The following is a 24,576-nucleotide window of genomic DNA, read 5'->3' as shown; positions in this document are numbered from 1 at the left end:
GAGAGGATCCATCTGCAACAGGAAATGTCATCACCTTAATCATCTGGGTCACGGCAACAAATGTAACCAATCCTACCGGTGTGGGAGGCGGGCACGCTAACAAGGACGCTAAAGACCGCAGCCTCTATCAGTCACTAGTGCTCCTCTTGAGATTTTTCAGTACCATCTGTTGATCTGTGGTCTTCTGGAAGTGTTAGCCCAGAATCATCCAAACCAGAGCCTCTTGCAGGCTCTCCATCTTCACCTTGTCCTACCTGAGTCTCTGTACATTCAGATGCTCCTACTGACTCCAGGGTCTTTCAGTCAAACATCTGAACTTGACTTACACTCTGCTGATGCAAGTCACCCGCTTTAGAGAGTTGGACAGGATGCAATTTTCTGGACTCATGGGCTGACAAGAGAGTGGTAAAAAAATGCAGTGGAGCTTATCACAATATGGAAGACAACCGTTATAACCGTTATATGTCCAAGGTTCTTGTGGTGCTTAAGCAGTGACTTTAGGAATTTGACAAGTCTCCATGTCTAAGACTAATCAATTCTGGGACTGCTTCTGACAATAATGTAACAAAATCTGCCAGCATCACATCACATCCTTTTGCTGCACAGTTCTCCACATAAAAGCAAGTGTAAGTAGCCAAAAGGCATGCACAGGGCGGAGAGAGGGACAGGAATTTTGTCTGGAAGTTAGTCTTTTTAAGACAGTCAAAATAAAATTATAGCACAAAATCAGTGGGTTTGGTTGATCTTTCAATCTAAATTATAACAAACAATTGTTCGTTATGCATCTAAAGATTTAGTTCAAACATAGAGAAAAAGAAAATTAGATTAAAACACTTGCAGAGTATCTGTTATAAACTCCCAAGTGCTCTTCTTGTTTGGGGAGTCCAGTATTCATGATGTAGTAATTTAACTTCAACCGTCATTGAAGTAAAGAAGTGCACATCTCATTTGTTGCATGTTAAATTGCTCATTTTTGTTGAACAGGATTGGTTGATTTACCACGCATAATTACATTATAGTCACTGTTTTTGGATTTCAGGGTTGACAGTTATGTGAAAAACAGTTCTGGTAACAACCGAAAATACAGTTTCAAAATTAAAGCTTAAAAATAAAATAAGATTGTACAAAATTACAGTCTCAAAACGGTCTAAATAAATAAAATGAAATAGAAAATAAATAAATAAAGTGTATACTATACTATACAAAATAATCACAGTTATATATCATGTCATTCATGTTTTGAAAATCATAAACAATTTAAAAACTGTCTAAATAAATAAATACAAAATGTGTTATACTGTACAAAATAACAATCACAGATGTAATTGTTACAATAATTATTTTATGGTATGTCATGCCATTCACGTGTTTTAAAAGTCAATCTCAAAACTATTTTAATTTTTTTATTTAATTTTATTTATTATATTTTACACTATAAATCTCTCTGAACTACAAGCAAGTCTGTTTTATGTTGGAATCATAGACTAGATGCCCTATTGGCCGCTGTGGCGCAAGAAATGCGGCCGCCATCTTAAACCGGTCATACTCCTATTTGAGTTGCATAGCAGCAGCTGCAGTAGATGCCAGAGCACTGTGAGGCATATTCCTGCTCAAATCGGCGGACCATCACTCGGGGATTACTTTACAAAAGTAAGATTTAACATTTAACATTACCGTACTATTGGTTGTATTTTGTGAACAAAATATTCAATGTGTCCTGTATCGTAGCTACGTGTATGACCTTTGCAGCAAAAAAAAAAACCCGCGTGAAAATCAGTTCGGTATTCAGTGAGATATGATTAATTAAATGCGCTGGCCAACAGGCAGTAGCTGTCAATAGGGCGTCTGGAATTATGGTAGGATTCAGGAACTGCACCAGCCTCTAAAAGGGGCGTTTCCAGACCTGAACAATCAAATTCACATACAAGCCTATGTAATAAGCAAGCTTCAAAGGAACAGGCTGCTGCAGAGTAAGAAAGCTGTGTGCAGACTAACAAGTGCTTTATTTTATATCTGATAAGTGCTCTAGTGAAAGGCACCATGACATTTGTAACTCTCAATAATGGAGCTAAAATGCCCATTGTTGGACTGGGTACATGGAGGGTGAGTATTTACGTTTTTTCTTTTTTTGTACAGTACAATTTGATTCTGTATGATATTAATTATGGTAAATATTTGTTTTTTCTGCAACATTATAACACTAGAGATTTATTATTTTATTTTAAACCATTCTTTTATGAAGAATAATGCTTTTCTTTTCACTTGATCTTTTTTTTCTTCCAATTTTAGAGATTTGATAATAATTGCAAAGTCTACTAATATAAGATTTAATATTAAAATTCTGAAACTTGTTCCAGTCTGCTCCAGGTGAGGTAACAGAGGCTGTGAAGGCAGCCATTCTGGCCGGCTACCATCACATTGATGGGGCCCTTGTCTATGAAAATGAAAATGAAGTTGGAGACGGTGTACATGCCATGATTAACCAAGGAGTGGTAAAGAGAGAGGACCTTTTCATTGTTAGCAAGGTAGTAACACATTTTAATGTAAAGATTTGTCTCAGAGGCACATGACAGGAAACATGGTCTCATAAGGCGAGTCATGTGCCTTATAATTTCACACAGCATGAATCATGTCAAAGATCATACACAGTTATGCATTTATATAACATTGTGTTGTGTTCCATGTGTTATAAACCACTGTTACGTCATGCCCTAATTATTAATTACTGAAATGCAAGTCATGGTAAGAACATGATTGAACAATAAATCTTCTAGAAAAAAGCTTAACAAATACATCATGTGAAAGGGACTTTGGACATAAACAATGGCAAAACTAAATCCTGTATCTTTTGAAGCTGTGGTGCACTTATCATGAGAAACACTTGGTAAGAGGAGCCTGTGAAAAGACCCTAAGTGACCTCAAACTGGACTACGTTGATCTCTACTTAATGCACTTTCCCATGGGCACGAAGGTAGAACTAAACAAGAACTTTTTGTTTATATTATGCAACATTTATTTTTAATCATGCTGATCTGTGTATTCAAATTGGCAGCCTGGAAAGGAGCTTTTCCCATGCGATAAGGATGGTCATGTAATTCCAGACAACAGCAACTTTCTGGAAACATGGGAGGTAATAAGGAAATTACAAAATTTCTAAATTAATGAGAGATTCCTGTAACTCAGGCTCACATTTGATAGTTGATCAAAGAAAAGTTTCTGGTTACTTGAGTGTTAAATTGTTCTCACAAAGGCAATGGAGGAGTTAGTGGATGCTGGGTTGGTCAAGGCCATCGGTGTCTCCAACTTCAACCGGGATCAGATTGAAAAAATCCTGAATAAACCAGGGCTCAAGTACAAACCTGCCAACAACCAGGTATTGTGTTGGTTGCAATACATCTGATGAATTTAAAAGAGATCAAGACTTTGTTGTTGCCAAACAAGTGCCAAAATCTTTTCAAAAATAGCTTTTCACCTCCAGATCGAGTGCCATCCATATCTGACTCAGGAGAAGCTGATTAACTACTGTCAGTCCAAAGGAATCACAGTCACTGCTTACAGTCCTCTAGGTTCTCCAACCAGACCATGGTAAGCACTTTCTTTAACTAATATATATATATATATATATATATAGAGAGAGAGAGAGAGAGAGAGAGAGAGAATCAAATTACTTTTCGATATGACAAGTGATGCATTACTTTATAAACATTACACATTAATATTTGAGTTACTAGTAATGCATTACTTTTCAATTTAAATAATGTGCTCAAACATTTTTTAAACTACTGAATTAAAATTCTCTCTTCTCCATAACATAGTCACTTAGACATGCGTGCACAGATACAGACAAAAAGCACAAAAAGTAACAAAAAACATTACTTTCAACATTCAAATCAAAGAGTTGTACAGTAGGTAACATAACCCTTAATGTTAAGAGATGTTTTGTATGAGTAATGTAATATTATAATGCATTATTTTTAAAAGTAACTTTTACTAACACTATATATTTATATATCTATATAAAATATGGTACAAATATGGTGTTGTATGGCCTACATTACAACAGATTTGACTTTCTTTAGGGCAAAGGCAGATGAACCGTCACTGCTGGAGGACCCAAAGATCAAGGCCATTGCAGATAAGCATGGTAAAACCACAGCACAGGTAGGTGTAAACTTGCACGTTTTATTATTCACGTTAGTTCATGTTATGTATATATCAACCTAGGAGAAGTACATGTTCAAGTACAACTTGTCAGCTGAATGTAAGACGTCCCTTAAAACATTTGCATTACATACTATTACAAATGTATTCCTCCATCATAAAACTAAACAGGGACCTATTTTGCAAGGTCCTAATCCGGTTCCACATGCAGAGGAATGTTGTGGTCATTCCCAAATCTGTAAACCCCCACAGAATCAAAGAGAATTTCAAGGTACTCTCATTTTAATTAAACCATGTGTCATACATGTTGCTCCAGTGCTGATATACAAGAATAACCTGATCAGTTATGATGGTTGAAGTGTATGATGGTTAGAATACACTAAGTATAATCAAGCTTTATTTATTTTATTCCTGCAGGTCTTTGATTTTGAGCTGAGTAAAGAGGAGATGAACACTATACTGAGTTTTAACAGAAACTGGAGGGCTTTTATGCTGGAATGGTGAGTCATCATTATGAACATTTGCAGTGGACTTTGTATCCGTTTGTGTAGTATTAAGTTAACTAAAATCTTCCTTTACCATTTTTTTTGCAGGGCTTCCAAGCATAAGGATTATCCACTGAATGCAGAATTCTAAAGCTTTGGTAAATGCTGTTCGCTGTCTGCATATTAACTGATTTTAAATATGACTCCTGAATTTGTGACTAGTAACACTGATAAATGAAGTTTGTGAATGAAGTATGTTATGTACAAACCCACATTATCAACATTTATTCAAGTGTAATACAGCCATTTAAGGGACTAAATGTGGTTAAATGTAAAGGTCAAGCGAGTTGTTAAAGACATGAGAAAGATTTTCTTCACATTTAAAAACATAAGCCAGAGAGCTGTTTGACGCAGAGCTTTATTTTGGCTTTCAAAGCATACATCAATATATTGTAAACAAAGCTGCTCTTACAAACTGGGAGTGCTTTGTTGTCATTTTGAAAACAAGGAGTGTGTATAAAAATAATATTCTCAGGAGAACCAATACTTTCTCTTGTTATCTGCCCAATTGTGCAAAATGTGTGACATTGTTCAAATAAAATAAGTTACTAGTGCATATGTTTATCAAATATTTAATTATGATTAATTGGGTTGTTTTGTCATGAGCCTTTTTACATTTCCATGTGTACACTGAAGTAGTAACAGTTTAAAATTGTCGATGCATTAACAAATTTAACCTCTATGTCTATGGTTAAAAAAAAAAAAAAAAAAAAAAACTAATTAGAATCAAACCAGTAAATTACACACCAAGGATGAACTGTAAGGAAATATCTCAGTAACAATTTTCGTAATGCAAAATGAAGAGCATTTTCACACTGATCAATGACAAAACAGCATTCTCTGGAACAGAGGAACTTATTTTCATCAAACAGCACGTTTTGAGTTGTCTTCTTTTAATACTCAGCGGTAAACGGGTAGTATTTGTGCTTCACACCCCTGCGTTGACAGATGTAGAGAGAATCACATTAAGTTTAATGATAAATAAATTATCATTATTGATTATAATAAAATAGTATTATATTATATAATTTTTTATAAATTATATAAATATATATATATATATAAATTATGTAAAAAAAGTTTTTTTTGTTTTTTTTTTTTAATATAGAGTAAAACCAGGGTTCCCATCCCTTCTACTGGATACTGATTTTTAAAATAATTTAACAGAGATTGAACTCCCTAACAGCAATTTCTATTTTATTACACATTTCAGAACTGACCATTACCTTGGGAACCCTGTGAAACATACTCACCAATGCATTGGACAAGCCCTGAAGTTCTTGTTGAAGCCCATAATGGTCTTCATATCATCCTCACTCAGTTCAAAATCAAAAACCTGTGAATATAGACAAAAATATTAAAATACAAGGAGCACTGTGATTCCATGACCTTAATGACCTGAATTTGAACTTACTTGAAAGTTCTCTTGAATACGCTGAGGTGTGATAGACTTGGGGATGACGATGACATTCCTCTGAATCTGGAAGCGGATGAGGACCTGTACATTGATGTCAAATTGACCTTATTATATGAAACAATAACAAGTTATGACATAACTAAGATGACAGTCTCCTTACCTGGGCGGTTGTCTTTTTGTGCTTCTCTGCAATGGCCTTAATGTTCGGGTCATCAAGCAGTGAGGGATCTTCAGGTTTTGCCCTTATTTTGAGACAAAGTAAAGTGTTATTCATTAAACAAAATATAAATTTACTAACTGCAACTTAAACCTTCGCAGCAAATAAATGTCACTTGCAACAAAGCATCAACATGTGGGAACGCCTACCTACCAAGGTCTGTCTGGAGATCCTAGAGGACTGTAAGCAGTGACTGTAATGCCTTTGGACTGACAGAAGGTAATCAGCTTCTCCTGAATCAGATATGGATGGCACTCAACCTAAAGAGGGAAAAATATACATCAAATTCTATAAAGAATAAAAAAAGTTTATAAAATTGTAGCTCGTTTAAATAAACACACACACACAACTTTGGGATCAGTATGATTTTTGGTCCCACTAGATTAGATGTCTTTAACTATGTGCTAACATTTAAATTAGTAAAATACATATTAAAAGTTCAATATCATATTATTGATACAAAAAGTTATTCTTGTCTTCCCTGTAATAAAAGCCTGCCTCAAAATAATCATTATCCCTGCCAACCACAAAGCAAGCAGTGTCCTAATGATATTTTAAGACTATATCCAGACAAATAACTGCGCCTGTTCTGGACAAGTAGCAGGATATTAAAGGAGTAATTGCATTTCAAAGCTGCTGGAGGCGAAATGCTTATCTCTGGATAAATGTTGACCTTTCTTGGTCCATCTGTAATTGTCGAGTTAAACCACACTGACACCCTTTAAAGGGTACCGGTACCAACCTGATTGTTGGCAGGCTTGTGCTTGAGTCCTGGTTTATTCAGGATGGCTTCGATCTGTTCTCGATTAAAGTTGGAGATGCCAATGGCCTTGACCAACCCAGCATCCACTAACTCCTCCATGGCCTACAGCACAAATATTATGCCATAACTATGATTAATTAAATAGAGCTAAAAAGATTAGCCAATATAGACTGGCATTACAATGTAAAGCAGTTCTTATAATGATGCAGTAAATGTAAAACAGATTCAATCGTACAAATAAATGTGAAAGGTAACTTTAAAATCTTTTTAAAGATTTAAGATCTAAAAAAAGTCTTCTTACCTCCCAAGTGTCCAAGAAATTGGTGTCATCGCCGATGGCTAACCCTTCACTGTCCAAAGGAAACTGATCTGACCCAGACTGAAAAGCAATGATGACAATGCATTTCTGAATGGTGTTACGGTGAGAACTTAGCTTTCATTATGGAGATCAACACTGAATGCTAGACATGAAAGAGTGACAGACAGGGCTTTAGAGAAGGAGTTTCATTCTGGCTTTCTCAAAAAATTCTAATAAATCACCTTAAAGCCCATTGGCCAGTGAACCAGGTAAAGATCCAGGTAGTCCAGTTTTAGGTCACTTAAAGTCTTCTGACAAGCTCCCTTTACTAAGGCCTTCTCGTGAAAGGTGCACCAAAGCTGTGAATCAAAATTACATGCAGTGTATTCACTTCATCATAAAGCTACTAAATCAGCAGTAACCTTCCATTTGTGAATAAAATTCTTGAAGTAAATGCTGCAGCTTGACATACCTTGCTGACCACAAACAGTTCTTCTCTTTTTACCACACCATCTTTTATCATGGCCTGAATTCCCTCTCCGACCTCCGTTTCATTATTGTACACTGCTGCTCCATCAATGTGTCTGTAACCCGCACCGATGGCTGCCTTAACAGCCTCTGCAACTTTACCTGGAGGAGACTGGAGGAATACAACAGAATTTAGACACCACAAAAGAAAGGAAAGGTATGGAAAGAAAAAGGAACGAAAAAAAAATGAATGGATGTGAGAAAGGAAAGGAAAAATGGGAATAATAGGGAAATGGTAAAGAAAATTGATGGAACATATGGGAAAGTAAGGGCAGAAAAAAGTACAGAAAAATCATAGGTAGAGAATAGAAAAGGAAATTACAAGAAAGACGAAGAAAATTAAAAACAAAAGAAAAAGCAGTGCACTAAAACTGCTGATTGTGTATTATAGTATTTTCCAAGATTATTCTACATATGAAGAACAAAGTTATTTGTTCTTTAGTCACTTTAATATAAATTTTCCTCATAAAATCTCATCGATCTAACGTTACCAAACAAAAGACTTAGGCCGTGTGTCCACCAAAGCGTTTTTTCACGCAGCTGGCGTAAAATTCCAATTGTTTTCAATGGGAGCGCCGCGTTTTTTAAACGCCACGAGGCGCTGAGCGTGTATTTAACGCTCAAGCGCTGAGCGCCCGGCGTTTTTTACTGGTCGCCGAGAGTTGAAAAATGTTCAACTTTGGGTAAAACGCTGCGCTCATCACTGTCACTTTTTACCAAACCGTCCAATCACAGTGGAGGAGGGGCGGGGCTAATACCACACCGACCAACTGTCACAACATTCTTTCTGTACAACGAAGTCAACCAGCAGAGCTAACCGAACAAAATGGATGAAAAATACATTTTTAGTATGAAACAAAATTATCTGCGAAATCAGTTACAAGTAAACTGTGCTGCGGATATTCTGTATCATAGCAACGAATCGTCTCAACTGAAAAAACGAAGCGCTGCCAAAACGCTCTCAAGCGCCCACAGCTAGGCGTTTTCAGCAGAGCGTCCAGCGTTTTCAGCCGGCTAAAAACGCCTAGCTGTGGGCGCTTGAGAGCGTTTTGGCAGCGCTGCGTTTTTTCAGTTGAGACGATTCGTTGCTATGATACAGAATATCAGCAGCACAGTTTACTTGTAACTGATTTCGCAGATAATTTTGTTTCATACTAAAAATGTATTTTTCATCCATTTTGTTCGGTTAGCTCTGCTGGTTGACGTCGTTGTACAGAAAGGATGTTGTGACAGTTGGTCGTGTGGTATTTGTCCCGCCCCTCCTCCACTGTGATTGGACGTCTGGGTAAAAAGTGACAGTGATGAGCGCAGCGTTTTACCCAAAGTTGAACATTTTTCAACTCTCGGTGACCAGTAAAAACGCCGGGCGCTCAGCACTTGAGCGTTAAATACACGCTCAGCGCCTCGTTACGCTCATGGCGTTTAAAAAACGCGGCGCTCCCATTGAAAACAATTGGAATTTTACGCCAGCTGCGTGAAAAAACGCTTTGGTGGACACACGGCCTTAGGGGCGGGGTTATGGGGTAGGTCATCAGACCCCCAGTGACGGGTAGGTTTAGGGGCGGGGTTAGGGGGTAGGTCATCAGACCAATCAGGCATGAGTTCCCTAATGAATATTCATGAGTCTTCCCCTACCATCCTGTGGAAAAAAATATCGCCAACCGGAGGCTGCAGTTTCAGGACCCCAGTTTTAGGACCGCAGTTTCAGGACCCTAGTTTTTTGTGACAGCGCCACCTACCGAACTGGATGCTGCACAACCGGAGGCTGCAGTTTCCGGACCCCAGTTTTAGGACCGCAGTTTCAGGACCCTAGTTTTTTGTGACAGCGCCACCTACCGAACTGGATGATGTAGCGGCGGCAGCGGTTTCAGGACCGCAGTTCTAGGATCCAGGTTGTTTAGTTTGTACATAGTATCAAGATCCACCTATTATCTTAAGTCTTGTTAGAAAAAAAAAGAAAAAAAAAAAAAAATATATATATATATATATATAAACAAAGAAGATTATGGAATAGAAAAGCTCCTACGGCAGGTGGATTAGAGCAAGTAGCATCAAGCTACATGACACAATTTAAAATATTAATATTACACTTTTACTTAAAGCTCATTTTAAACCACCATCGAGTATTTGTATCATATTCCGGTCGCGGTTTAAAATGGTTTTAAGTTTTAAAAAAAAGATGTTGAAATATGTTATATAGCATTTTATATTCAGCTAATGGCTATACCTTGCTTAGCAATACTATGATATGTAAATATCGAAAATCACACACAAACCACATATACTCGAAATCGTGCATTTATTAGCTTCTTGTTTCAGGTGAAGAGATGTGTCTTAGCTTTGTTATCACGAAGGTCAGAATACACAAGTTTTTGAGCCGTTTCCGCTCTACATCCTAAACTCCTCCCGTTTATGCAATCCACTTCCGTTCTGGCGGGCTGGTAATGCTACCTAGCTCCGTTGTGCCGACAAAGCACTGATATCGCAGTGACAAAGAGGATAACAATTAACTTACAACATGAATAAAAGTGGTTCGGGAACGACGTGTGCGGTAGTTGGGTGCAAAAACTCGCGAAAGCACCTGAACGAGTGGTTAGATAGAGAGTGTTACGACCACAAACCAGCTATGAAGAGGCAATGTCCATGCGCTCCATTGTTTACATTTTTTCGCAAGCCTGATACCGACTCGGAATCAAGGACCTGGCTGAAGGCTGAAGGCATTGAATCTAAAGAAACCACCCCGCACCGTTTTTGTTTGTTCCTATCACTTTGTTGACCAAAAACCAACCAAGGATAATCCTTTCCCAGAGTTGTGGTTGGGATACAATCGCCTCGGTACGCCTCGGAGGCTTTCAGATTGTCCATTGCTTTTTCGTCTATTGTCATGGATTGTATAAAGTAGGAGCAAATATTACTGTACGTTATCCTGGGCCACGTCATCATGTTATCCTCCCAGTTCTGTACTGAATTCGGGTGGGGGATAGTAACGCCATCTCCAGTTAAAGTAGTGGAACCGTGTTCCCAAGCTAGCATCTTAATAGCTGTGTTTACACCGGCAGACGCTGTGCAAACCACTTCCGGCGGAAATGAAGTGCATATGTGTAGAGTTATGGCGCCGCCCACGATTTGCCGCGTAAACTTGTGTATTGAGGAAGTGTACACAGCAGCGCGTCATGCAGAAGGGCAGGATTATTGTCACGTTCAGCCACGTGAGATGATTGACAGCTCTATAACGAATAAGAGAGACTCAAATCAGGAAGAGGAGAGATAGATCCATAGGCATATCTCACTGTGTGCGCTGTTTGAGCTTCAGATCGCATAATTTAGTGGAACATGAAAATCATTATTTCTCCAAATATGTGCACCATTGGACTAAGAGCCCTGGCGGATGCTGTATGTATGTGAACACAAATAAACCGGAGAAGACGTGAATGACTGCTTTATGAGTGATGATTTCTATTCAAAATAACGAACGTTACGGATTAATAATTTTGCACTCCTGTCATGAATTAAGAAATTCACAAATTAATGTCACTGCAAACCAGTTTTATCATAAACAGTGGTCAACTATCGAAGCTGGAGTTTTAAATATTTCTAATGATGCACAGTTTGTCCAGATCAAATAAGTAAGAGTGTGATGTTTTAACGAATAATGAATGTTGAACAATAATCTGGGGCCGGCCGTCAGTGGTCTTTGCCACGAAAGGGGTTAAATGATGAGTGTTTTCGGTGATCCAGTTCGGTAGGTGGCACTGTAACACAAAACTAGGGTCCTGAAACTGCGGTCCTAAAACTGGGGTCCTGAAACTGCAGCCTCCGGTTGTGCAGGAATACCCTTCTCGGTAAAACGCTGCGCTCATCACTGTCACTTTTTACACAGCCGTCCAATCACAGTGGAGGAGGGGCGGGACAAATACCACACGACCAACTGTCACAACATCCTTTCTGTACAACGACGTCAACCAGCAGAGCTAACCGAACAAAATGGATGAAAATTTTTTTTTAGTATGAAACTAAATTATCTGCGAAATCAGTTACAAGTAAACTGTGCTGCGGATATCTGTATCATAGCAACGAATCGTCTCAACTGAAAAACGCAGCGCTGCCAAAACGCTCTCAAGCGCCCACAGGTAGGCGTTTTCAGCAGAGCGTCCAGCGTTTTCAGCCGGCTAAAAACGCGTTGGTGGACACACGGCCTACGCTCATGGCGTTTAAAAAACGCGGCGCTCGCATTGGAAACAGTTGGAATTTTACGCCAGCTGCGTGAAAAAACGCTTTGGTGGACACACGGCCTTACTGAATGTTATTAGTTAAAAGATAAGCACATAAGGACTGATATCGGTGAAATTGCTTAGTCACTATGATCAAACTACTTTCTCTAGATATTGCGAACTTGCTGAATTATTGGCCATCATTTCAAATCGTAAAACTACTAAACTTTTCATAACCGCCGAGGCAACTTCTTTCCTCTGAATTACGCAACATTAACGACGATTCATTTCTGACTTTTGCAGCCTCCACGAGCAACGTGCCAGCTAAATGTACTTTAGCACTTATGTAATGCAAGTTGCAACACGATCGTTCAAAAAATGAACCACACCGTACGCACCTTCCACGTGCCGAGCCCGACGATGGGCATATCTGCCCCGGTATTTAGCTTCACAGACGTTGCCATGGTGAAATATAGATTAACCACGAGCGGTTTCAACAGAACAATTCCAAGCCTGTGCAGAAAACGGAGTGAAGGGGTTCACACGAGTGCAGTGCAGCTCTGGATCGATTGCCCCGGTCTTGACGTGAAATTGTGTCGAGGGAGTGTCGTAGGGCTACGTCACTGAACATTTACCAAAACCCTGTTGTGAGAAAAATCTGCTTTTCATTATAGACTAGTATATAATAATTATTGATTTAGAAACCATCATTTATAATGCATATTATTCTCATTATGAATGACAATGTTTGCATGTAAAATCTAATTCGTTTATTTACAATATAAATACAGAATATAGAAAAAGTTAGCTCTGAACAAACACGTTGAACAAAAAAAACAAATGTGCACTGTAAACAAATATTTTATGCAAAAAAACATTTATTACAAAAAGGCAATGTCTTTTGTTCATTTTTAGACAAGTGATTTATTAATTTAACTGTGACAGTTGACTTGAAAACAAGAAACGCATAATTTTTCACATTTAAATCTAATTGCATTTCTATTGGCCCGGTGACATATGGATACATTTTGGCAACAGGAATAAAAGGCTGCTGGGCAGAACAAGAATACATGAAAAAGGACAAACAGGCTAGACAAGGCTTGGTTTGTTAAGAGTAAAGTTACATTGTTTTTTCAGAAGTATATCCTCCCATGCCTATTCCACACTCGACCTCATTGGCCGGATTGATCTGTCCTTCAACTTCCCTCTCTTCCTCCTCATCATCTTCCTCATCATCTTCCTCCTCCTCCCCATCCTCACCCTGCGCTGCACCTCGACCGATCTTAGGACCCTTGCAGATTTTGAGGTGGCGTGTGAGGTGGTATTTAGTGAGAAAGCCCTTGTTGCACTTTTCACAGATGAAGTCCCGTTTCCCGTCGTGAGAGTTTAAGTGTTTTTTGAGATGGTCGGTCTTTAGGAACTGTTTGTCACACTTTGGACAGGTTATCTGGCGAACTCTGAAATGGAGAAAAGATAGGCAAAGAAAAAAGCAAGGTTGCTATTAGAATATTAGAATAATGGTAATTATTAAAGTCAACATGAAACAGCATTCTCAACCTATTTCATATCTGTACTGTCACATATGAAAGTTCAGAATAAAACATTATTCAACAAGAAAAATAATGTAGGGCAGGCAGTTTATTCATCAGAATTTGATTAGATCATGAAATGTACTAATAGTTACCGTAATATTTATATTAATCATATTTTCTATTATTATATTTTATGTTATTCACATAACAGAATAGAATAATAATTTAGAATTCTATTTATAATATATATTTTAAATAAAATATGAAATACAGCCTTACAATGAATGTGAATACATGTGCTGTTTGAGATCTTGTTTCCGCACAAACATCTTGTCACAATGGTCACATTTAATGTTCTTGGCACCAGTGTGTATAACCATATGAGATTCCACATGCGCTTTCTGAGTAAAAGACTTCCCACATACTGTACACCTGAAGTTCTTCTGACCTGCAGCAACAAAACAAAAAAAATATATATATATATTTAAAAACATCATGAACTGGCATTCAAAAATTATTATTACCCCAGTTATTATATTGATATAGCTTGTTATTACAGTTTGATGAAGACCTTTTTCCCCCTTTGGATTGAATAAAAAAAGGAACTTAAAAAGGTAAGATCCATTTTTATTTCATATTGACTCAAAAACGGATTATAACCATTTCAAAGGCAATTTTTTATATGTAAAAATCTAGACATGCACATGTACCTGTGTGGATTCTCAGGTGTTTTCTGAGATTGCTGGGATCACTGAAGGCTTTGCTGCAGTAGCTGCACTTGTGTGGTCTCATGCCCATGTGGCCCATGAAATGCACGTTTAGCTTAGTGGACGTAGTGAACGCTCGTGTGCACATGCTACATTTAAACTTCCTCTCGCGACCGTGCCCGTTGCTGCTGGAATGTTCATTCACGTCTGAGTGGCACTGCCATTGTGGGGAGGAAGCGGACCGAGATGGCTCATTGATCACCTTCTCCTGCGACTGGGATCGGCTGTGTGTAGTGTGAGCAGAAAGGTCCTGGGTGGGGCTATGGCTCTGGGCATGGCTGCTGATGTGAGATTTAAACTCTGAGAAAGAGCCACACTCTTTTCCACAATGACATATCTGGCCCTCTGGCACTCTGGGTACACCTGAAAAGATACAGACATAGCAGCATTGAAAAGATCATATACGGATATACAATACGGTTATCTTCCTGGTTAGGACACGCTGGAGGAAGTCCCACCTAGTTGTCGGCTATAGTCCCTGCTAAAATAAAACAGCAGCTCCTGATCTGGCAGAATCTCTCTGGATGTGCAGAAATAAAGCTTCCCGTTGTCAATATATGCCACGAGATTCTGTTCCTCTGTGGTCCTGCAAATAGAGTTGATTTTAGTTTGCAACTACCTGAATGTTTTCATAGCATGCATGATTTTCAATATAGAGCTTCCTGATTTAAGTGATATGGGGAAAAGGATAAAGTGAGGTGATTACCTTGCTTTCCGTACAAACATCATCCAGTTGCATTCATGCTCATCTGTCGTCACAATACAGAACTCTTGGATATCGTTATGGAACATCTACATTAGATTAAAGACACTGTTAAAGCCATTCTTGGGATTACAACATGATATGTCAGTGTAATAGTGAATAAAATATGTAGATGAGGCCATTTAACTACCATGTAAAAGTCTCTTATGCTCACCAAGGCTGCATTTTTTTAAAACCAAAATACAGTAAAAAGAGTAATATTGTGAAATATTTTCTCATTTCCATTAATCATCCTAATATGCTGATTTGGTGTTCAAGAAACATTTCTATACTATTATCAATGTTGAAAACAGTTGTGTTGCTTAGTATTTTTGTGGAACATTAAGGAATCTTTGTTGAATAATGTTTTGAAATATAATTCTTTCGTTTTATACATTTGTATAAGTAAAGATTAAAGAAGTAAAAATGTTTAGCCAATTTAATTCACATATATTTAGAAATGTGGAAAGGACCTTCCATATTTGAGGGGTGTCCTTGTCAGACCAGTCTGTAAGTTCTACACTGCTACAGTGCTGCCCAACTATCGGCCCAAAGCAGGTCCTGGAGGATATGGTCTCTCTAGAAAACACCCCTGCAGAAAACAAAAAATGCTTTTAGCAGGTCAAACAAAATCTTCAGTCTTAAAAAGCAAATGGACTTCACTTCCCATAAACTACATTTAAAAAGCTAACTGATAATGTCGCTCACCCAAACATCTTAAAAAAATGGAAAGTAGTAAACTGTTTTTGACTAAGTTTTACCAGCAATAAAATGCTATACAACTAGGGGCATAATTTATTGGTACAATGTAGATTATTGGCTGATATTAGTGATTATTTATTTAATAATTATATTTTGATAATTGTACACAAAGCATCAGTTTCTGTCGGATATGTCAGAAGTCTTAACATATGCAGACTCAGACAGATTGATAGTTTCAGTGTTTAAGGACTGAACTTTAAAAAAAGCAAAACTTCACTTACCAATAGGCTCATCAGCAACAGAAATGCGGAGGCACAGGGGGCGGGGCAGAGAGAGGCGGGCTCTGCTCTGAATGGGTGTGTCTGGGATGAATGTGACTGGTCCGTGCTCAGGGCAGTCCGACGGATATGACTGCTCACATAAAGTGCACCCTAAATTAAAATAAAACGCATGAAACTAGTACGAAACACATTGCATAATTTAAAATCACCAAGTAAAACTTACATATATTGAATGCAGTGGCCATGTTTTCCTTATTAGACGTTGAGTCTTCTAGTTGTAAGTTAGAGTTCACCAGCACCAGGCTGTTGTCCGGCCCAAGAGACACTTCTGCAGTGATGGGTGACACGTTGACAGGCTCGAGTCCCATACCTGAAGGTCCGTGAAGAGATACCGTTTCTAGTTGAGTCTGTGGCGCCATGGCCCCCGTGAGCACCACACTAACCACCCCAGAGTTCAGTTCACCAGTGGAGTGCAAGGCTTCACCCAGCGTCCCAGGACCTCCTGCTCCTGCAGTTCTGGTTCCTACTCGGCCACCCATGTGCTCCTGTTCCATCAGCTCCAGCCCTGCTCCATGCAGGGGCATAACACCTCCCGAAGAATCCACACCCGTCAAACCCTCATGACGCTGAGGTCTGGATCCCAGCTGCTGCTGGGTCTCTGCCACCACAACACCTTCCATGGTGGCCAAGTCCTCTTCCATTCCATCAGGAGACATCGGACTACTGACACGTGACTCCATGGTTAGTCCAGTGGCATCCAGCTGCACTTCGTGAGAGCCTCCCTGATGGAGATCAGCCTGGCCTCCCACCTGCCGTATGTCTAAGGTCACCAGGCCTTGTTCTAGAGGGCCACCAGGGCCGTTGTACGGGTCTAAGCCAGACGGGTTGTTGTTGGATATGGAAAGAGTCCCATCCATGTTAAGGCTGCTGGGATGAATGTATTGGGGAGGGGGACGATCTGCCAAATATGACAGAATACCTAAAGAGAGAAGAAAAGGCCACATTTGATTCATTTGATTCATTTGTGTACTAACACAGATATTAAATGGTTTTAACGCCCCCTGGGGTTCCATTAAGGTACTGCACAGGGACAGTGATATGATAAACAAAAATTCAAAATGAATTTGAAATGTGCTTGATTTGCTTTTTTATATGTATTTTTGCCAAAAATAAAATAGGATATATCTCTGCCAACATTACATTTTAAATACAACTTTAGAGCAAATGAAGCATATATAAAATGCATTTTAGATATATTCGAGATTTTAAATTTTATTTTAAATATGATTCATTTGATCTATAGCTTTATGCAAAATGTATTGTTGGCAGACATATTATATCCAATAAAAATGTATTTCTGCCAACATAAATGATAAAAATAAATTTACTCTAAACCTTATTTCAAAATGTAATTTGGCCGAAGTAATATATGTTATATGACAAACACATACATTTCAAATAAAGCTATAGAGTAAATTAAGCACATTTTAAAATGTATTGTCTACTACTGTTTTTTTCCTCTTTGAGTGATTCAACAAACATAAATCTCTCTCTCTCTCTGTTTGACAATAAAGTGGCACAATGAATCCAGAATCATTGCAAAGTTTGTAAAGACATGTTGGTTCATAAAAAAAAAATAGGTCATATTGTTTTTTTTGTTTTAGTTTTTTTGTCCATTGAGGGATCCCTAGGTCTGTAAAGATTGTCAGCCCTTGGTTTAAAGTGCATCTTAACAGGTTTTCGGTAACATTACCTGGAAGGATATGTCTGAAGTAGCTGCTCTCCAGGTGCGGGTATGGAGGAGGTGGTAATGTATAATTTCTCTCTGGAAGGCCACACATAACACCTCTGTCCCCTAAATGACCCATGGGTAACATCAGGGACAGTGCAGAAGGAAGAGGCCCAAGTGATGGACCCAAGCTGGGTATTGCGACTGGCATGCCTGAAATAAAACCGGATAGTGTTACCTCTCCATACACCCGACTTCCCACAGCGTACCAAACAAATGTCATTCCAATGTATAGACATCTAAGAGGCATTTGAGTTCTGACCTTGAGCGCTGATGGGATTGTGGTTTGGGGATGTGGGGAGGCCGAGGTGACTTGCACTCACGGGCACACTGAGCTGGTCCATGCCCACTGGGCTGAGGTTCATGTCGTTCATGCTGAACAGAAGAAATTTTATTGCATATCAAATACAATGACTATACCATAGGTTTATGTCACATATGCTGAACAGAACATGTTTTATTGCATTTGAAATACAATATAAATACCATAGTGTTTGAGCAGAAACAGAAATGTTTGTTTACCTGACAGCACAGATCACTTAAGGCATTGCTGTGATGGATGCATTCTTGGATCTGGAAAAGGGAAAGATTTGTCCTATTAGTAATTAAAACATCTAGTTAGTTGTGGATCACAACACTTTTATCATAAGCCTCATTGAAGTTTTTAAGACAAATTTCATAGTCTTTCTGGCTATACATTTACTCAATACTCTAATAAATACAAAGACCTATATAATATTTCAAGAACTATGCATTTTATCCGACATCGACAAGGAAGAGCCAAAAATGCAGCCAGTGTTTGAGGCTAAGTTAGCCAGTTAACTAGCCTAGAGAAATGCAATAACATAAGGCAATGTGTTCACTGAAAGATATGTATAATTTAAAAGACAACCAAATAATTGACTTACCATAAAGACCAAATATTAATCCCTCCGTGGAAGATTTGTGGTATAAAAACAATAACATAGCTAAAGGCAAACAAGGCGGGTTTATGATTTAAAATAAGAGTCCTGCAATGTGTCCTGACAGTTAAGTCAAGTCAAAGAAGCCAAATACAAAATGAAGTACATAAGTAATTAAAAGCTCTCTTATTGTTTGTATGACCATAACGTTTTGGTTAAATATAAAGAATATAGGGGGTGGGGGTCTGACTTCTATATTGAAATGTAAACTCAGTTTCCTGTTCCCTTATGCACCGGAACAGAAAAGTGCTGTGACTGTTCGTCTGAAAACCTGCTGTGTAATCTCGTCTCTACAGTCACTAACCGAGTTTATTTCGAAGAAAGAAAGCAGTCATGCCTGATTATTTAGGAACCGAGCAACGCAAAGTTAAAGAAGAGGAAAAAGAGGACAAACCAATTCGAGGTATTATTTGCGATGACTTTCGGTTGGAATTTAAATTAAAACGAATTAGCAGACAAGTTAGCATTTGTTGACTAGCCGCACAACATTTACAAGTTGTCAACAAAAGCCGAATCATCTAACCCAAATCTATTTTAATGTTATGCCATTGTTATTATTCCACTTATTTGTTGGCACGTTCATGATATGAGTTGTCAAATGTCTCAGTACTAGTTAAATCAGTCTGTGTTGCCTTGAACATATTTTTTACTGAATAATAAACACGTTAATTGACTACCTTGACTGATATGGGTATTTTAGTAATGACATCATGTGGCATATGCATATCTCATTTATTGATCTTGATCTATTTTATTTCTCAGCTTTGGATGAAGGAGATATTGCACTCCTGAAAACCTATGTAAGTATTCCTACTACGGAATAATGCCTGATTTGGCATTCAGACTTCATTTAATATAATTTATTTTTGTGAATAGGGCCAAAGCACGTATTCCAGACAGATTAAACAAGTAGAAGATGATATTCAACAGCTTCTGAAGAAAATAAATGAGCTCACTGGTAAGTGCACTGTCATTGTGCTGTGGGGAACTAGTTTTGTGAATCACTACGTAGTAAAACAAATTAATTGATGCTGTGTTATGTGTGTCTTAACAGGTATAAAAGAGTCTGATACAGGTCTGGCTCCTCCAGCACTATGGGATCTGGCTGCAGACAAACAGACTCTACAGAGTGAACAGCCTCTGCAAGTGGCCAGGTATGAGGAGGACAAAAACATGTAGGGTTATTAAGGGTTAACCTCAGATTTATTGGAAAAATTATAGATTATGTGCTTGGAATACACTACCATACTTTTTTTCTTTTTTTGATAAATATTTTTATTCTGCAAAGATGCATTAAATTGTTCATGAGTGACAGTAAAGACACATGCAATGTTACAAAAGATTTCCATTTCAAATAAATGCTGTTCTTCTGAACTTTCTATTTGTCAGATAATCCTGAAACAAAAGTATTACATTTCTACAAAAATGTTAAGGAGCACACCTGTTTTCAATATTAATAATAAGAAATGTTTCTTGAGCAGCAAATCAGCATATTAATAATTTCTTGAAGGATCGTGTGACAATGAAGACTGGAGTAATGATGCTGAAAATTAGAATGGGAGTTTACGTAATAAATGGTATGATATTAATCTGCATATTTTTTATTTGTTCATAGATGCACAAAGATAATCAATGCTGACTCGGAGGATCCAAAGTATATCATTAATGTGAAACAGTTTGCCAAGTTTGTGGTGGACCTGAGCGATCAGGTCGCTCCAACTGACATTGAAGAAGGCATGAGGGTTGGGTAAGCAGGAAATGATGGATCATTCATTTCTGTATGTTACAGAGTAGCATCTGATCTAAAGGAGTATTGTGTATCTATTAACAGTGTTGACAGGAACAAGTATCAGATCCATATTCCACTGCCACCAAAAATCGATCCTACTGTCACAATGATGCAGGTACGAAACAGCTCAGGTTGCTTAGTATCATGTACATCATCAAGGCAATACTGTAGGAACAATGATGTACTGTACATAAACAGGTGGAGGAGAAGCCTGATGTGACCTACAGTGATGTTGGGGGCTGCAAAGAGCAGATCGAGAAGCTCAGAGAAGTGGTTGAGACCCCTCTTCTCCATGTGAGTCATAAGTGCATCCAAATGTACCTGTTAAAAATAAACAAAGGTATTATATGTCTGTAGATGTTTAAGATACTACATAGTTTCTTTAATCAACCTCCATCTACTTAATTCCAGCCTGAGCGCTTTGTGAACCTGGGTATTGAGCCTCCAAAGGGTGTGTTGCTGTTTGGGCCCCCCGGTACGGGGAAAACCCTGTGTGCCCGAGCTGTGGCTAACCGCACTGATGCCTGCTTCATAAGAGTCATCGGATCCGAGCTTGTGCAGAAGTATGTTGGAGAGGTAAGTGCTTTTTCTATTCAGAAGAAAGCTGTGAATTAAAAAAATATATATTTTTTTGTAATTAGGTGCTAGTAAGATCTATATAATGCCATGCTTTTGTGTCTAACCCAGGGTGCCAGGATGGTTCGTGAACTGTTTGAGATGGCAAGGACGAAGAAAGCCTGTCTGATCTTCTTTGATGAAATTGACGCCATTGGAGGTAAAAATTTCCTATTTGCAATAATCTGATACTACAGTCAGGATCGGATAATTTCAGCTTCCTTTGGGGGTCTATAATCCAGACCCGACTATAATATTAGAAGTTTTATTATATTTAAAAGGTAGTCCACCCAAAAAACTTAAATTCTATCATCAAACAATTTCAGTTCCCATTGACTTCTGTTATATATTTTTTTGTTCATACAATGAATGTCAATGGGAATCAAAATTGTCTGGCTACCAACAATCTTCAAAATATCTTCTTTACGTTTCACAGAATAAAATCATACAAGAGGATATTTTGAAGAATGTTACTAGCCAAACAGCTTTTGTTCCTATTGACTTCCATTGTCTTTTTGTCAATACAATGGAAGTCAAAGGAAAAACTCTTTGGTTACAAACTTTCTACAAAATATCTTATTTTGCGTTCAGCAGAAAGAAATGCGTACGGGTTTGGAACAACATGAGGGTGCATAAATGACAGAATCTTCATTTTTGGGTGGACTATCCATTTAACATCTCAGTCACAACAGCTTTTGTATGATCTCAGTTAGGGCTGGACAATAATTCAATATCAATATATATCGCGATATTTTTTTCCCGATAACGGTGATATGATTTTTAAACACATTTTCGATATTTCAATATACATAGCAGCATTTGTCACTGACTGACGTTAGGCGCGCAGCCGTCAGAAAGAGCAGAACACAATTGGCTACTTTCCTGATGACGTACACCACAGACACGCAGCCACTGCTCAGAGCAGCGGATCTCCAACGCGGCAAGTTTCAACCACAGAATGAGCGCCCCTGACCGCAATGCAAATGTGATTGAACGAGCTTCCACAAGTGAGCAGAAAGCGTACAAAATAGTTGATAAGAGAGGAAAGACTAATTCAGTGGTATAAATTCAGTGGTGTTTCGGTGTTTCAGCGTGCTGCAAAATGTGCCGGAGTGTGACTGCCGAGTCCGACTAGCAGCGGCAACACATCAAACGAGGATCAGGAGATAGACTGTGCCGATGCGCGCGTCCGCGGCCAGGAACGTCACGTCCACACTCTAAAAATAGCTCACCGAAAGTTCTAATGAGCAGGTATCACTCCCTGTGAATGTCCTGACGCGCACACACACACGCGCAGAATCCAGTTCTCTTTCTTTTAGCGCTTGAATAATAACACACACATTTATGCCAAAATGTCCGTTTTGTCAATTGTATCCTCACAAGAACCGTCTAAATGAGTTAAATAAAATCTTAAATGAAAGTTAAGAGTAGCCAAATGAGAAAATTAAATGCGTAAGATCCTCTCATCAGCGACAGATCTTAAAGGGACAGCAGCCAATTCTGTCTGTCAGTTAAGTTAACCAAAGAACAAAGGGGAACAGAGCAAATTACTCACTGATCTTGTCTAAAGAACGTGTGTAGCTTTAATAAGGATTAATCTATATTTAATTTATAATTAATGCAGTTCAGACTATTTGATAACCTTATTCAATTTCTGTATATTTCAGTTTTATTTACACACAAAACATTAATGGTGAACATTTTTGACTTTATAAAATGATTATCTCAAGTCTTGAAAAAAGTAAGACATATTTTTACTATACATAGTTTAGTAGCCTACTTTTATTTTTTGCAGAATTTATCATTATAATCAACTTAATTATTTCCCGGATTTTGTAACACCATAGTCCCTAAATTTATTTAAATGCAGGAAATTGGATTTAAATCGGAAAAAAATTCCCCCATTTTGTGTACCAAATGTTGCACAAATGTTATGGCAAATGTAAATTTAAAAACAGAAATGCATTGCCATTTTACATATTACATTGTCATTTTGCATTACATTTCCAACTGAATATTGCTACCCATATGCTTTCATAGTCTTGTAGCAGGTATTGAGAAGAGAATATTATTGTTATGATGGGTTATTTCATTGCTTCATGTAGTTTGTTATGGTGCAGTAGCGAAAGACTCCAGCAGATTTCATAGACTTGGCAAATTCATTTTTCAGAAGATTGTAGGAACAGACATCTGTTATGGGCGTTCTTGGCAGTTTTTCTGAGGCTTTTATATTGTTCATATCGATATCGGAATTATATCGTATCGACCGAAATTAAGAAATATATCGTGATATAAAATTTGGCCATATCGTCCAGCCCTAATCTCAGTGAAGTCTCACTTACCATGCTTACGCTGCCCTCTTATAGGTGCCCGTTTTGATGATGGAGCCGGAGGAGATAATGAAGTCCAGAGAACTATGCTGGAGCTGATTAACCAGCTAGACGGATTCGATCCCAGAGGAAACATTAAAGTCCTGATGGCCACCAACCGACCAGACACCCTGGATCCTGCTCTGATGAGACCCGGCCGTCTGGACAGAAAGATTGAGTTCAGCCTGCCTGACTTGGAAGTGAGTGTTCGCTACAATAGCGACAATTTACTAAAAATAGACAGGTAACATATAACATCATTCTGAACTGATAGATATGAAAATGTATGTAATGCTCTGTTTCTAGGGACGTACTCACATCTTTAAGATTCATGCCCGTTCTATGAGTGTGGAAAGAGATATCCGCTTCGAGCTTCTCGCACGTCTCTGTCCTAACAGCACAGGTGAGTTCTCACTGACAAACATTGCAAATAGCGCACAATTTAAATAGACTATATTTGCATAGGCTTAAACTGACACATATGTGAAGGTTTTCAACAATGTTGTTGCTGCAAGATATAGTTAACATAGGACATTCTTTTCTCAGGTGCTGAGATTCGCAGTGTGTGTACAGAGGCAGGGATGTTCGCCATCAGAGCTCGTAGAAAAATCGCCACGGAGAAAGACTTTCTGGAGGCTGTGAACAAGGTCATCAAATCCTACGCCAAGTTCAGCGCCACCCCTCGCTACATGACTTATAACTAAAAGAGTTTTCTTCTTATGTGCTTTATCCCCACTTAAATGTTTTCTGCCTGATAATTCAAGGATTCTCATGTGTTTTGGCATTTTTCTGTGATTATCACTAAAAAAAATAAAAACATTATCCATACTATTTGTCTATATATGTTTCATCATTTTTCAGCTTCTTTGGGATAGTTATGCCTGTAAT

At 38.3% G+C, this 24,576-nt stretch overlaps 4 protein-coding genes across 6 annotated transcripts; 2 read left to right on the top strand and 2 right to left on the bottom strand.

The window, feature by feature from the left end:
• The first annotated feature begins 1,561 nt into the window (after positions 1 to 1,561).
• On the top strand, positions 1,562 to 5,262 carry akr1b1.1 (aldo-keto reductase family 1, member B1 (aldose reductase), tandem duplicate 1). Of its 2 annotated transcripts, XM_077234479.1 has the most exons (11): positions 1,562 to 1,650; positions 2,022 to 2,103; positions 2,358 to 2,525; positions 2,855 to 2,971; positions 3,053 to 3,130; positions 3,251 to 3,373; positions 3,479 to 3,585; positions 4,080 to 4,161; positions 4,349 to 4,432; positions 4,579 to 4,661; positions 4,755 to 5,262. In XM_077234479.1, exons 2-11 carry the CDS (start codon positions 2,041 to 2,043, stop codon positions 4,795 to 4,797), a joined length of 948 nt encoding a protein of 315 aa, XP_077090594.1. In that variant the 5' UTR covers positions 1,562 to 1,650; positions 2,022 to 2,040; the 3' UTR covers positions 4,798 to 5,262. The 2 variants fall into 2 exon arrangements, with proteins under 2 accessions (XP_077090594.1, XP_077090593.1); XM_077234478.1 differs by lacking the exon at positions 1,562 to 1,650 and having other exon boundaries at positions 1,910 to 2,103.
• akr1b1.2 (aldo-keto reductase family 1, member B1 (aldose reductase), tandem duplicate 2) lies at positions 5,047 to 12,749 on the bottom strand. The gene is made up of 10 exons (XM_077234477.1): positions 12,539 to 12,749; positions 7,874 to 8,041; positions 7,644 to 7,760; positions 7,405 to 7,482; positions 7,083 to 7,205; positions 6,494 to 6,600; positions 6,284 to 6,365; positions 6,121 to 6,204; positions 5,960 to 6,042; positions 5,047 to 5,642 (listed from the first exon to the last, which is right to left on the bottom strand). The coding sequence occupies exons 1-10, from the start codon at positions 12,602 to 12,604 to the stop codon at positions 5,600 to 5,602; spliced, it is 951 nt and encodes a 316-aa protein (XP_077090592.1). The 5' UTR covers positions 12,605 to 12,749; the 3' UTR covers positions 5,047 to 5,599.
• A 138-nt stretch (positions 12,750 to 12,887) lies between these two features.
• On the bottom strand, positions 12,888 to 19,165 carry prdm4 (PR domain containing 4). 2 transcript variants are annotated; one of them, XM_077234472.1, is made up of 12 exons: positions 18,862 to 19,165; positions 18,476 to 18,526; positions 18,216 to 18,328; positions 17,918 to 18,106; positions 16,388 to 17,143; positions 16,165 to 16,314; positions 15,655 to 15,773; positions 15,146 to 15,231; positions 14,898 to 15,025; positions 14,383 to 14,802; positions 13,952 to 14,120; positions 12,888 to 13,597 (listed from the first exon to the last, which is right to left on the bottom strand). In XM_077234472.1, the coding sequence occupies exons 3-12, from the start codon at positions 18,325 to 18,327 to the stop codon at positions 13,261 to 13,263; spliced, it is 2,466 nt and encodes an 821-aa protein (XP_077090587.1). In that variant the 5' UTR covers position 18,328; positions 18,476 to 18,526; positions 18,862 to 19,165; the 3' UTR covers positions 12,888 to 13,260. The 2 variants fall into 2 exon arrangements, with proteins under 2 accessions (XP_077090587.1, XP_077090588.1); XM_077234473.1 differs by lacking the exon at positions 18,862 to 19,165 and adding an exon at positions 18,686 to 18,724.
• psmc2 (proteasome 26S subunit, ATPase 2) lies at positions 18,319 to 24,516 on the top strand. Its single transcript, XM_077234476.1, has 12 exons — positions 18,319 to 19,318; positions 19,678 to 19,715; positions 19,792 to 19,873; positions 19,970 to 20,069; positions 20,531 to 20,662; positions 20,747 to 20,819; positions 20,903 to 20,998; positions 21,116 to 21,280; positions 21,392 to 21,479; positions 23,686 to 23,888; positions 23,995 to 24,091; positions 24,235 to 24,516. The coding sequence occupies exons 1-12, from the start codon at positions 19,249 to 19,251 to the stop codon at positions 24,390 to 24,392; spliced, it is 1,302 nt and encodes a 433-aa protein (XP_077090591.1). The 5' UTR covers positions 18,319 to 19,248; the 3' UTR covers positions 24,393 to 24,516.
• The last annotated feature ends 60 nt before the right edge of the window (positions 24,517 to 24,576 follow it).

This window comes from Siphateles boraxobius, unplaced genomic scaffold, assembly GCF_051911475.1.
Source record: "Siphateles boraxobius isolate OS27281-9 unplaced genomic scaffold, OSU_SipBor_1 19, whole genome shotgun sequence".
Lineage (NCBI taxonomy): Eukaryota > Metazoa > Chordata > Actinopteri > Cypriniformes > Leuciscidae > Siphateles > Siphateles boraxobius.
Note: the sequence above shows the minus strand (reverse complement) of the source record. Positions and strands in the feature narration are given on the sequence as shown.